General features: G+C 42.7%; 1 protein-coding gene across 1 annotated transcript in view; it reads left to right on the top strand.

Annotated features, from left to right (window-relative positions):
• The first annotated feature begins 829 nt into the window (after positions 1-829).
• LOC148030863 (putative ubiquitin-conjugating enzyme E2 18) overlaps positions 830-14008 on the top strand; it is a 39625-nt gene continuing 26446 nt past the window's right edge. Inside the window, exons 1-4 of the mRNA XM_087685629.1 lie at positions 830-1014; positions 1182-1285; positions 2066-2168; positions 2364-2427. Of these exons, the coding sequence (XP_087541755.1) occupies positions 991-1014; positions 1182-1285; positions 2066-2168; positions 2364-2427 (295 nt within the window). The 5' untranslated portion in view covers positions 830-990. The remainder of the gene's footprint in view (positions 1015-1181; positions 1286-2065; positions 2169-2363; positions 2428-14008) is intronic.

Here is a 14008-nt window from a genome sequence, read left to right as displayed (position 1 = left end):
AAATGGAGATGAAAAATATTACTACCCACTAATAAACATACCACCTAGCTCAAATTGCAAATGACTAGGCTCTTAACTGCCGGAAAATCTAGAAAATTGTAGGTTGCATAGTGTTAGCAACACTTGTTGGAAAAGTAATACAGACTAACAGAGTGCTCTAGAATTGTTAGAGCTCCAATGCCTCTATTAGACTTTGATGAAGATCACACCCAGGAGATGAATTACATACAAAATATGGTAGACTAACGAAAGGTAGCATTGGTTTTTGCACTACAGACATGGAATGCTCGGATGATCCTAATGAACTAGCTTTGAAGAAGTTATGGTCTTGATAGAGGAGTAATGTATGCTGCTAATGAAGTATTATTGAGAATGAAATGGATCTTGCTAAATAAAGATGATGTATATTGGTAGATGCCAATGATGACAATGTTTCAATAGACCATCATATCAAAATCTCTTTTTGTTCAAAGATTTAATCCATGGATTTATCAATGGACTGTGAGTCCACTGTACTTGCATGCACATGCATGTTCTCTTGCTCAAAGTTGCATCGCAGACATTTAGGGCAAGGATGGCGTCATCATCACTATCAAAAGATTGGCTGTAGAACTACTTTCAAGAAGGGCAACAATATCTCTTGTTAACCTTGTGCCTAGCAAAGCTACCAAAGTATAAAAGAGGGGGTGTGAGAGATGAAGCTATTTCAAAGAAAGCGAGATTTATCTCACCGAGTCCTTGAGAAAGTGAAAGCAATACGTGTGAAGCCGTGCGTGGATAAGATTTGAGGCAGCTCGAAGGTTTAAAAATTTGGAAAGAGGCAGCGTGATTCTTGAAGTTAGCTAAAAAGGGCACTCGGGAAAAAAATGAAAAGGGCGAGCTTGCCGCCTGCGCATTATTTGCCGAAAGTGGCATTTTGCAGGTTGCCTTGCCTGGGCATTGTTGTCGAGACCGGCATTCTGCAGGTTGCTTTGCATCTCAGAGTCCGCCATGAGCACATCATCGGCTCAGCAGGTGCTGCCTACTCAACTATCTCGCATTTATCAGTCCCTTTGTGACCACCATATCTTTCCACGATCTTTTGTTCTTCACAACTTGTTTTAATCATGATGAGGATGGACATGAAATGGCCATGTTATTCTGTACGCATGCACCTTATGGAATCACTTTGTTGAATCTAGGGCCTGAGCAAAATGGCGATCAACAGAATCCAGACGGAGTTGATGGAGTGGCTAGTAAATCCTCCATCCGAGTTCAATCCCGTTGTCATGGATGATCTTCAAAAGTAAGCCAAATGGTCCCATTAAATTGATGCCATTCGATGTCATGGAAAGTACTAAGTCAAACTACCAGATTCAATCTGTCGTCATCGACAATCTTCAAGTGAATCAAGTCCTGTTTATTTGTGCGTTGAATTATGAAATCGTTGCAAGCCATGGGGTTGCTGAATCTCTACCTATCGGAGTGATTTGTTTTGAATTGATTAAATTATCATAAGCTATAGGATTGCTGAATTCAACTATAATTGCGTTCTTAAGGCTTCTGGCATGTAGTAGACAAAGGGCTGTCCATTTCTACTACCGTTTAATTATGAAATTAAGGATTTCCCCTATATCTTAATAAGATTCATCTTGAAAACTTAAGTTCGTAGATTTTAAGCACTAGTATCATTTCTTGATCATGTAATGCAGGATACTCTTATGCCAAAATGAGATCTATCTAGAAAATCTACCTGTGAATAGGTCATATATTGTAAACACTAGTAGCAGAAACACCATCCAAATAGCTCCTATATGTTTCCAGTGCTGGCTAAATGGGCTCTTCCAGGGCAAGACAGCTTGTCTGAAGCAAGAAAGTAGGCATTCAGTTTTTCACACTGTCCAAAGAGGTTGAAAAGGTTTGTTGCTTCTGAATGCTTTCTAAGATTTTGCCTGCATTTTGTAGCATTGATAATGGATTACGTCTTATTCAATAACAGTGCATAACAAAATAGGAGAAGCCATGGCTTTGAAGCAGTAATTCCAGATAAGACTCTTATTTGTTTAATGTCAATTGTGTCATACAGGTGGGTTATTGAATTCAAAGGGGCGGCAGGTACACTCTATGCGGATGAATTATTTCAGCTACAAATTGATTTTCCTGAACAGTACCCCATTGAAACTCCTCAGGTATCTTTCTTGCATTTCAAGCTGTCTCTTTCTGATACTAAATTTGGGGGGGGGGGGAACTCATCTTACACCCCATCTTTTTATATCATCTTTTGCATATATTGTTATGCTTATACTTTTATATGATGGTGTAATGAATTGGGTGCCTGCTCCCCTGCACCCATGTATACTTATATGTGCATAATGATGGTGTAGGTCATCTTTCTACCACCTGCGCCACTGCACCCTCACATATATAGCAATGGTCATATATGCCTGGGTAAGAACCTTTAAACATTAGCAAATACATGATTGTTTTCAGAATTTAACAACCACAAGAACTTTAAGTCAGGATCTTGTGACTCCTATTATCACGTGCAAATGCATCATGTGTGTGATTAAAATACACATTCTTTCATCTTTATACCCAAATGTTAGAAGCGATCAAAGTGATTCTTAGCAGGTTGTTTGAAAAGAATTCTGAATGTTTTTTTTTCCCCCATATGTGTAATTTAGTGATGACTATGCTTCTAAATTTGCCCAACAACAACGACAGATGCTGTATTGTGAACCTGCTAGGCATACCTACTGCTTAGTATGTAGATGTCTAGTGCTGAAACCTAAATTTGCTGAATGCTAAAATGACATACTTGAAAATAGATATGGGTAATTGGAAACTGCTGTGGATTGTTGAAAATGAGAATTTGCTGCTTGTCTTTTACTACTCCTTTTGCAGTACCTGTGACAATAGTTGTGAAATTAGATGCCACAACTAAGTGTGTTTAAGTGGAAAATGTAGTCCAAGTTCATGAACTACACTCATAGCTTCAGGAAAGGATGCAGATTGTGCACCAGATCCATTGCCAGACCAATTGTGGATGAGTGGGACATATGCAAGTCGAGTGAGATCAGCTGCACAGAGCATAAATAGGCTGATGCATGACTCTGGGCACTTGGGCTGGTGCAGTGGGCACCTATTTATGGCTGTCCAATGTTCCTTGCACTCATCATTACTTTTACATTAAACAGCCTTGCACTCGCAGCCCGCAGGCAATTGCCTGTGATCAGAACATTGTGAAGCCAAATACAGGCTGCAGATGCATGGTGACAGGCTGGGGAGCACTGAACAGGCTGGCGAGAATGTTCTTTGACTGAGCAGCAGTAAACAAGCTGGTGATGATGTTATTTGGCTTGTGGCAGGTGGGAAGCAGAACATGACTAAAACACAACGAACTCAGATGAGAACACAAGACGGGAAAAGGGGGAAGTCATCTGATGAACGAACGAATGATGTAAATGAATGAGTGAAGAAGATGATACAAATGAGATGCTCAAGGATTGGAGATGTTGGACACCCATTGACTTTTGTCACTCGTGGGAGTGGACTGAGGGAGAGTGCTAGAGAGTAATGTCCTCTGCCCTGGTGCAGCAATACTATCAAATCTGATGTAGATGCAGTAGACAAAAACTCAGGGTGATGTCAAGCAGCAGCTGAGGGTCAGTCAGAGAAGAAAATGACTGAAAATCTAATGAGGATGATGCAGAGTCTGATGATGAAGTGCTGGAGCAGCAAGCGTAGAACAGGATTTGACGTGATCAGCCAAGACGAAGTAATGCAGATCGAAAATGTAGCAACTGAGATGTCATGCAGCAAAATGTAGATCAGGATTTGACGTAATCAGCAAAGATGTAGTAGTGCAGATAAAAAACCCAGCAACTGAGATGTTGTGTGGCAGTCTGCAATAGGTTGCCAGCTGGTCTGGAGTGAGGCAGTTGGACAGATCGTGATGTCTGTAGCAGACTTGGAAGACCTGGAACAATAGCAGTAAGTGACAGCAAGGGCAACACCTCTGGATGGTGTAGGTGAGGGTAAATTGATGATGGCAATAATTGTGGGCTGAAGCAATGATGAGTGACACATGTGACACGTCATACAAAAAGGAAAAGTTGCATTTTTGAGGTCATTTTAATGAGCTGAAAAATGCTCGAAAAACATCATAATTAAGGAGGCACAATTTGGTTTCTCAACTCCCCCTCTTAGTCCCAGAATGGGAGACCAAGTAGAGTGAAGAGATGGCTCAGCCTTGACCTGAAAGGTCTCACCCAAAAAGACCAAAGCATTAAGCCAAGTGTGTCACTTTGGATTGCCCAAGGACCTATTAGGATCGCAGAGGTGATGGATACATTCTTTTGAGTCTCCCAAGCAAATGGGACTTGGTTTTTTTGGTTTTGTGAGTGAGTTGTTTTAAACTAGCTCCAGAGTTCATACAAAGGTAAGACCCAATAATACACAACCACAATCAAGCATGCTAATGAAGAGGTATAGAATATGTAAATGGTAGTAGATATAGTATGATAGCTGCTCATCCACACATGATTGGAGCTAGAGTGCTCTTGCACCACACATGACACTCGTTGGTCCCCAAGCTTAGCGCTCCTTTTGGTATTTCTTTAGATTATTGATGTTTGCTCAAAATCAATGGCAAATGGTTGTATTTCAGTGATTTCTTGCAGCACAATTGATCCATGGGTGCACAGTGACCTTGTCACCTTCAAGGTTGGCTTCCAACCAATTGTGGAGCGTTCAAAAATCCGTATGAACACTTCAACATGCTAAATCATAAAAATGATAGCTAGGATTTGAATCCAATTTGGTTGAGCATTTGCCTTGACAATTGTCATGCATAGCTTCCATGCAATTCCTCACTATTCCTCTCACAAACAAATGGACTTCTCTTGATGAAATTGTGAGAAATTCACTTTCTTTGTGACAAAGGTGTCTAGAAAGTACGCAAGGTCGAAGATCTTGAAAGAGGAGAGAATCTTAGACCATTGTGCTGTAACATGTTTTGGTGGTGAAATTTAGATTAAAAAACAGTAGTGCACCTTCCTGTTAATGGAGTTGCAAAGCTACCCAATGGATTCCCCATACTGAGAGGAGAAGATTGGCTAGTGTTTTCACTCCATATATATTGTTAGCTCATGTTCCATTGCTGAAACTTGCAATTTTTGTAGTAAAGAAAAGAAGATGGTTGTATCTAAAGTTGGGCTACTCAAAAAGAAAGAGGAGGAGACTCTAGATAGTCAAGATCGACTTTTTAAACGAGTACCCAACTGCTCCTTAATTGAATTTAAATGTTCATTAATACTCGGGTGGTTAATGATAAGTGAGGTGCTCACTAGACCACACTTAAGTACAATGCCAGCTTTATAACTTGAGTTGCTTATTGGGTAAAACTTTCCATGTAACTCAATTCTAATGTGCAAACTTTCAATAGAATGAAAGTTTCACATTGCACCTTATTCCTTTTGCTCTACCCTTGTGCCATGTAGCTTGTATACTTGTCCATTGCATTCCTGATGCCAAATCCTTTCATTGCCAATGCAATGGTCACCATGCCAAGAGTGAGGGATACTATAATTAAAGTTCATCTTAAGCAAGATCTTGGTGAAGATGAAATTAATCATTATATTCATTTCTCATTTTGGTGATATACCCTCTAAAGCGACCTTGATTGTATGCAATTAAGATCCAAGACAACATGTGAAATAACCAATACATGTTTTCTAGTAATCAAGCATACTAGCACTATTGCACGTATTGTCCATGTACAATGGTTTATACATGTTTCCAAGTATCCAAGTACATTGCTATTACTTCATGTAGCGTCATAGACATTTATCAAGATGGTAGGTATTGCACTAGTATATAACCAATCACAATTGTGTAATCCATAGTTCTCAAAATGGGTACTCACTGTATGAAATTGGCCTTCAGAAGCCCAAAGGATAGTAGATCGTATTTTAGCAAACTCTTAATTCATATAAATTTAGTAAGAAAAATCTGCACACAATTGGAGCTAGAGTACTCTTGCACCACACGACACCTGCTAGCCACAAAGCTTGGTGCCCTATGTGGTATTTTTTTAGATCACTGATGTATGCTTGAAATTGATTTACAAATGGCTGTATTTCAGTGATTTCTCGTGATACAATTGATCCACAAGTGCACAATGACTGTGTTACCTTTAATGTTGGCCTCCAACCAATTGTAGAGTGCTTAAAAATGTAAATGAAAACTTCAGCCTGCCAAACCTAAAAAATTATAATCAACATTTGAACCCAATGTATGGAGCATTTGCCCAAATGCAATCCCATATTGTTCCTCTTGCAAACTGAAGGATTTCTTGTGATGAAATTGTAAGAACATTGCTTTCTTTGCAACAAAATTGCCCGAAAAGTGCACTAGGCTTGAGATCTAAGAGGAGAAGAGAGGAACTTAGCTTGTAGTGTTGTGATAACATGTTTTTTTGATATGTATATCAAAAACAGCAGTATACCTTGTTGTAAACGGAGTTACAAAGCTGCCCAATGGATTTTCCATGCTAAGAGGAGATGATTGGCTACTTCCACATGTTAGCCTGTCTTCTTTCTTTGCCAGTCGGTCAGCTCTTGGTTGTTGTGCTCGTGTTGTGTGCAGTTGGTCCATAATATGGGCAGGTCAGATAGTATGGGGCCTGGGCAGGTCGGACAGGCCAGTTTTCTGGCAAGTCAACCAGTTTTGATGATGGGGGGGACTATTTATAGTTGCCCCCCCTGTCAGCCTCATTTACTTCTTTTGCAGATTCCAGCACACACTCCTCTGTTTCCACTCCGACATTGGTACTATTGTCCCCAGCCTGATTTGGTGCCCTCACTGACGCTTTGGGCTGCGTGTAGGGACTGATCAGTCCATAGTTTTGTATTCAGCATTCATTACTGTCAATGCAGATTTTCTTCCTTCATTTTCTGCTTTCTCTTTCTCTCTCTCTCTCGAGGTGATGAGGCTGGTATAGAAGACATCATAACGGGGTGATGGCAGCTGAGTCAACAGAATCATCGCCATATCCTCAGACGATATCATACGACCAAGAGAGGCTAACTCGCCTCGCATATCCTCCATCTTCGTGATGTGCTCCTTCATAGAAGGAGAATCATCAAGACTGAGCATCCGTAACTTCTTCTCCAAGGAAATCTTGTGGGCAAACGTCTTGTGCTGATACAAAGACGCAAGCTTCTTCCACACTTCCGCCGCGGTCTGTAACCTGTGAACATGTACAAGAACGGAATTATGTAGACTCATAAAAAGAAAGGAACGGGCTCGAGAGTTGAGCCTATCCCATAAGGCTACACGGTCCATAGAGGTGCCATCGGATGAATCCGCGGGGGGACGGTCGATGGGTGAAGAAACAAGCTCCCAAAGGTCAAATGTATCTAGGATGCAGGCCACTTTGCACGACCAGAGGGAGTAGCTGGAACCATCCAACCTATCTTCCTTCGGAAAGGAAGGGAGAATCGGCACCTGAATGGAGGGAATCAAGGAAGGCATCCGCACATCTGAAGCAGTCTTCACGGAAGATACCTTCACGGTAGATGGAACCCTCTGAGATGCATGGACTGAAGAAGGACGAGTGCGAGGAGGTTCTTCCCGACGTCGTACCTCGTGATAATCTCGCCTCCGCTCAGAGGAATGATGAGAAAGAAGTTCATCCTCTGAGTCATCAAAGCCTGAAAACTGGTAAGACATCTTCCAATCTGCAAAATACCAAAGAAAGTTGTGCCGATGTCGAAATATGACCAGCAGTGTGGTCACCAACCACCAAGACGCAGGCTGAGAATGCCTACAAACACCTGGATCTGCAAAATGCAAAGATAACTGATGATGATCACCAGAAAAGAGACCACCAGCACCAGGAAACAGCCAGGAAATGAGTCGCCAGCAGGAAATGTGCCGCCTGGAGTGGAAGCGACCAGCAGAACAGCAAAACGCAGGCTGTAGACGAGTCGCCCAGCAGAAGGAGGGATAGCCTGGTGGAAAACGCAGGGTTGTTGTGTCGCTGGATGACGTGGCAGCCTCTGTAGTCAGCGTGTACAGAAAACGCAGGCTGAAAAGCCTCCAGAAGATGTCGCTTGGGCAGTTGCTGATCAGATGACAGCAGCAGTGAGGTATCTCTCTCCAGAGGGTATGTCCTCCGTGCTCTCAATCAGGCGATGATACCATGTGAGAGTGCGCAACGGAAGAAGAACACGAACACAGAGGAGAGGAGAGAGAAAGCAGGGAATGAAGGAAGAAAGTCTGCACTGACTGAGATGAATGCTGAATACACTGAAATGGACAGAGCAGTCCCTGCACGCAGCCCGGAGCGTCAGTGAGGGCACCAGAACAGACTGAAGGCATTGGCAGCACCAATGCCGGAGCGGGAGATGACGGAGACAGTGCTGAACCTGCAGAATACAATGCTGGGAATGACTGGGGGGCTGCTATATATAGCCCCAGGCCAGAAATCTGGCCGACCTGGCCAGATTTGGCCGACTTGCCCAGCTGACCTGCCCAGAAAACTGGGCCGACTGCACAAAAACAGCCCAGTATGGGCTGTGTGACTCCCGAAGGCTGAAGACTGACAAAAACAGCAACTAATAGACTGACAGAGCTCCTCTGTCTCGTGTCAGACTCTGACAGGAGCTCACAACCAGGAGATGACAGACTGAGAATGATAAAAGAGCAGGCTAACAGGTTCCAACTTTTCCCTCAGGTCGTGCAAGGTGGAGTGCATCCTTGACACATTCGACCTATGGGAGTTGGTTTCTTCACCCATCGATCGTTCCTCGGTGGATCTTTTTGATGGGGCCTCTCTGGACCGTGCAGCCTTGTGGGATCGGCTCAATTCACGAGCCCGTTCCTTTCTCTTTATGAGTCTTCATGACTCAGTTCTTGTTCATGTTTATAGGTTGAAGACTGCGGCGGAAGTCTGGAAGAAGCTTGCGTCTTTGTACCAACATAAGACGTTTGCTCACAAGATCTCTTTGGAGAAGAAATTGCAAATGCTCAGTCTTGATGATTCTTCATCTATAAAGGAGCACATCATGAAGATGGAGGATATGAGAGGTGAGCTTGCCTCTCTAGGTCGGGTGATCTCTTCCGAGGATATGGCAATGATTCTCTTGACTCAGTTGCCATCACCTCGGTTTGATGTCTTCTATACCAGTCTCATCACCTCAAGGACCCGCTAGAAACTCTTATGGGAGGAGCTTTTTTTGCTGGTCTTGGAGCATAACGAGTGTCTTCGAGAGGTGGGTGCCAATGGCTCTAGCTCCACCAAGGCTTTTACCGCAAGTACTGGTGGCGGGAAGAAGAAGAAGTAGTAGAAGGAGAAGACTAAGGACAAGAAGGATGCGAAGGAGAAGCCGCCCAAGTGTCCACACTGTGGGAAGGGCACTCATCCCGAGGAGAAGTGTTGGCAGAAGTACCCTCATTTGAAGTCTAAGGAGAAGGTCTCGAAGGCGGCCCTCGCCACGATAGTCTGCCTTTGCGCATGTCTCTGTTGAGGAGGATACATCCCTAGCTTCTTCCACTCAGGAGAAGCCTTGGCTCGTGGACAGTGGAGCGTCTTCTCACATGATCTTCAGGAAGGATTGACTTCGGGACATTCGTTCGAGAGGGGGCACTGTCACCATTGGTGACAACTCTATAGTTCCTGTTTGAGGCGTGGAAACTTTACCTATGTTCTCAGACATGCGGTCTTCTTCCACCAAAGTTCTTTATGTACCTGATTTGGGTTTTAACCTCTTGTCTGTGCATGGTCTTACTCAGCTAGGTACTTGAGTCATTTTTACCTAGGATGCCGTCACAATGGAGGATGCTTCTACAAGTGATGGTCTTTGGACCAGTACACAGAAAGGTGGGCTTTACAAGCTTACAGCCTTAGCTACGGGGGCTTCCCACGAGCTTGGGCTGCTTTGGCATGCTCGTTATGGGCATCTCGATCTTGATGCGATTAGGCTGGCTTCCCGGAGGAAGATGGTGGAGGGACTTCCTGATTTCCCTACACCACGCTCCATCCATGTTGTCAGCTCATATTTCATGACAAAAACTTGTAATTTCTATTGTAAAGAAGAGAATAGTGATTGTGTCTAAACTTAGATTGCTCAAAATGAGAGAGTAGGAGCCCTAAATAACCCAGATAAGCTTTCCAAATGAGAAACCAATTGCTTCTTTATCAGATATCGTTTCTGATTAAGGGCTAGTCAAAGATTTAGTAATTAATCATAAGTGAGCTACTCTCTGGACTAACTTAAGCTTAAGGCTTGCTTTATAACTCAAGTACACTGAGTGAGCTACTTATTGGGTGCTTTCAATGTAACTCAATTCTAAGATGCAAACTTTCAATTTAATGAAAGTATACCTTGTTACTTTGTCTTACTCTTGTATTGTATAGCGTGTACACTTGTCCATTGTGTGCCCAGTGTCAAATTCTTCATTGTTGGTGCAATGGTCACTGTGCTAAGAGCTAGGGGTACTAGAATTAAAGTTTATTTCAATTAAAAATCTTCATGAAGTTTCATTAAATTATTAAGTTCATTTTTCATTTTGGTGACACTATACTAGTGAATAATCAAGCATAACTATCGAAACATGTGTATTCTAGGTTGATCATAGAATTGCCCATATGAAATTTGAAAGATCTTGAAACAACCTCTAGATTCATGAGCCTATTTATACTAAGGAAGTCGGAGCACCTCCTTCTCTTGAGCATTATGGAATGCTCTAGATGTGTGGTTTGCTAAGCCTAACTGAGCTTGGACTAATGTGGTCTCCAATTGAAAAGGATTAAGGTAAAGCTACAATAAATGAGGTAATTCTACTAAATCATTTGGCTTGTTCTTTATTAAAGATAAAGTTGCAAACACACGGCCTTGTGTTTTGGCTCTGGCTAGAATCCGTTTGCTTGTGATGCGCGTTGTCCTCAAGCACCATCTGGACTGGCTCCTCCCAAATGATAGTAACCCTTGTAAAGAGGTGAGAAGACTGGTGTAGAAACGTCATGCTTTGGTGATGGGAGATGTGAGAGAAGTGCCATAGTAAGGTCCTTCGAAGACACGATCTTAGCGATGTAAAGAAATACCGTAACACAGAAACACATATAACACCGTACGAAAAGTATAGTGATAGAAGAACACAGTTAGGGTTAGGGTAACTCAGAGACAATGAACAGAATGAATGAATGAAATGATATGACTATTGAATATACAATGCTCACGCAGCAAACACACTATGTAGTGAATGAATACTGTACCTCGAACTCTTGTATCTCAACGATCAAGGCAGGGGTAATGAGCTAGAGAGTGTGTCGTACTCCAAACAGATCTCGAATTGCAGCAAGGCAGCCTTCGGATGTCGAAGACCAACAAACGTAGCCGAGGAAGATTGAATCTAATGCAGATGGCAGTGCAGGAGAGAGAAAGACTAAAAACGCTGGTGAGGAGAGAGAAAAAACACAGACTGTAGGAGAGAGAAAAAAGCAAACGCAGGTTGTAGGAGAGAGAAAGACAAAACGTAGGAAAAACTAGCAGTAGCAGTCGACATGTTTCATGAAATCAGCTCTGAATAATGTGTGGTAGGTTGGAAACATGCGCCAAATTGTTGTAGATAGCAATGGCCAGCTTGGATTGCAATGTCCTCCGCGTTCGAGGTGTGGGCAGCAAGCTTAAATACTTGAAATATGCAAAAACGAGATTAAGGCTGAATGGAGGGTAGCATACCTATTTATAGAAAGTTTGGGCTCTCCCAAGTGGGTTTGTGCTTATGGGATACAAACACTCTCTAGGAATGCATTTCTTTTTAAATAAACAAGGTTTCTTTCTTAATTAAGCATGTTTTGGGACTGTTTAAGTGAAGCTAATGCATTTTTAGCTCAACATCCCCTTCTCAAGTCTAACAATGGTGCCATGAGAAGTAGGCTAGCCAAGCTTTTTTTTCCCCTTTATCTTTTACCCTAAGGCGTTCCATTCCAAAGCAGCCAGAGTATCGAACAAAGGGTGTGCGTCGGTTGCCCAGTGGTCTACTAAGACTACAGAGGCAATGGTTATCTTACCAAGGAAGCCCAAGTGATCAATCCAGAGAGGCTAGGGCATCGGACAAAGGGTGCATGTCGGTTGCCTTGCCCAATGGCCTACCAAGTCTTGCAAAGGTGGATGGAATCAACTATGGATTTTTTTTTGGAGGTTTTTGATGGATTTAACATTAAGTGAGTGTTTCAAATCAGTTTTCGTCCTATTGAGTATTGGTGTCCCAAATGGGAGAGTGATAAGGAATGGTTAGATCCAAGATCTTCACAAAACAAGCATACTATCCCTACCATTACTAGGTGTTGGTGGAAAAGGAAAATGGCTAAGGTGTGGATGACACAAATATAGCAAAGATGTGAAGCAAGCAAATCAAGCAAGCAAGCTAGGGAGAACTTCCTTGGAGGTTGCCATATGCAATGCCACGAATATGGTGGATCCAAAGTCGACCACTCCAAAAGACCAAAAAGAGATAAATGAGTATATGTGCATGTTTTCATGAGCAGAATTCCAATGCATGGGATAATGCAAAGGGAGATGCAAGATGTCATGCTCAGGTAAAATGCAATGTAATAGTGCCACTTGGATAGCGCCCTCGCAAGGAAATTGTTCACTTGTCCAAGTGCCCTTTTACAATCATGTCATCTTGATAGTGTGGATAAAGTTACAAATGTCCATAAGTACAATACAAAAGAATAAATGAATGAATGAATGCCTAAAAATTGTAAGCATAATCACTGTCACTATTAAGAGAAGTAGCTGTCTCCTCTTAAACTGGAAGGGAAAGCAAGAGGGAAGCACCCTCTCCTCGTCAATCTAAAGAAGTAGGGGAGGGTGTGTCCATGGGTAAAAGATATTGAAGAACCGGCTAGTTGATGGCTTTGGTCAAAATGTCTGCAAAATTGTTTGATGAAGGTAAGAACTTTAGATGGATAGTGCCTAGCTCAACCTGATCTCTGGAAAAGTGAAAGTGGACTCCCACATGCCATGTCCGTGGTGTGATGACCGGAGTGCTTGTAAGGGCAATGGCACTTTGGTTGCCGCAGTAGACAATGGCAAGAGAGTGACAAGGGAAGTGAAGCACTGCCTGTAAGCTCCTTAGGTAGATGGCCTCGATGTTACCATCGAAGAGAGCCCTATACTCAGCCTCGGCCGTGAAAGCTGCCATGGGAATGTCGGATGTCAGGATCTCCTACCCAATTAGAATTAGTATACCCCTATAAATATAAACCAGAACCATAAGTGAGGCCGTACGAATAAGTATATTGTAAATAACACAACACACAAAGACATGCAATCCAATGTGACATCCTAGGTGCTATAAAATACTGATTGAGAATGTTGAGTGAGTAAGCTAAGTCTAACCTAGTATGAATTAACCAAAGAAGTTTTCCTATTTTATCATCAGGCATGTGTGTGTATGCACGACACCCGAAGACTTTGAAGTGGGATATGATAGGCCGAGAGCCAAAGAATGTCTCGTACAGGGTCTTTTAAGGAAGAGTTGCAGTTGGGCACTGGTTGAGGATGTACACCTGAGTGTTAGTAGCCTCAACCCAAAGGCACTTTGGGAGCTCTGCTGCGAGCAACATAGAGCGTGCCATTTTCATGATTGTCCGGTTCCAACGCTCTATGACTCCATTTTGAGAGGGGGAGTTGGTAGAGTTGAGCTAGCGAGAGATGCTATGTTGCTGTAGAAACTTGGAAAACTCGTGGAAGATAAACTCACCACTGCTATCACTCCTCATACAACCAACACAACGACCCCGTCTGGTTATGAACTAGCAACACCCAAGTAGAGAAATATGTGAAAGCATCAAACTTATGCTTGAGGAAGTACACCCGCATGTATCTCGAATGATCATCCACTATTTAAAAGAAGTACAACGTGCAGTTCAAGGCGGCAGTGGATGTTGGCCCATAAAGATCAACATGAATTAATCTAAGAGGCGCCTCAGCTCTATTTGTAGATTGCTGAG

Source organism: Lygodium microphyllum, chromosome 9 (genome assembly GCF_053477565.2).
Source record: "Lygodium microphyllum isolate KBCC chromosome 9, Lygodium_microphyllum_v1.1.10, whole genome shotgun sequence".
Taxonomy (NCBI): domain Eukaryota; kingdom Viridiplantae; phylum Streptophyta; class Polypodiopsida; order Schizaeales; family Lygodiaceae; genus Lygodium; species Lygodium microphyllum.
Note: the sequence above shows the minus strand (reverse complement) of the source record. Positions and strands in the feature narration are given on the sequence as shown.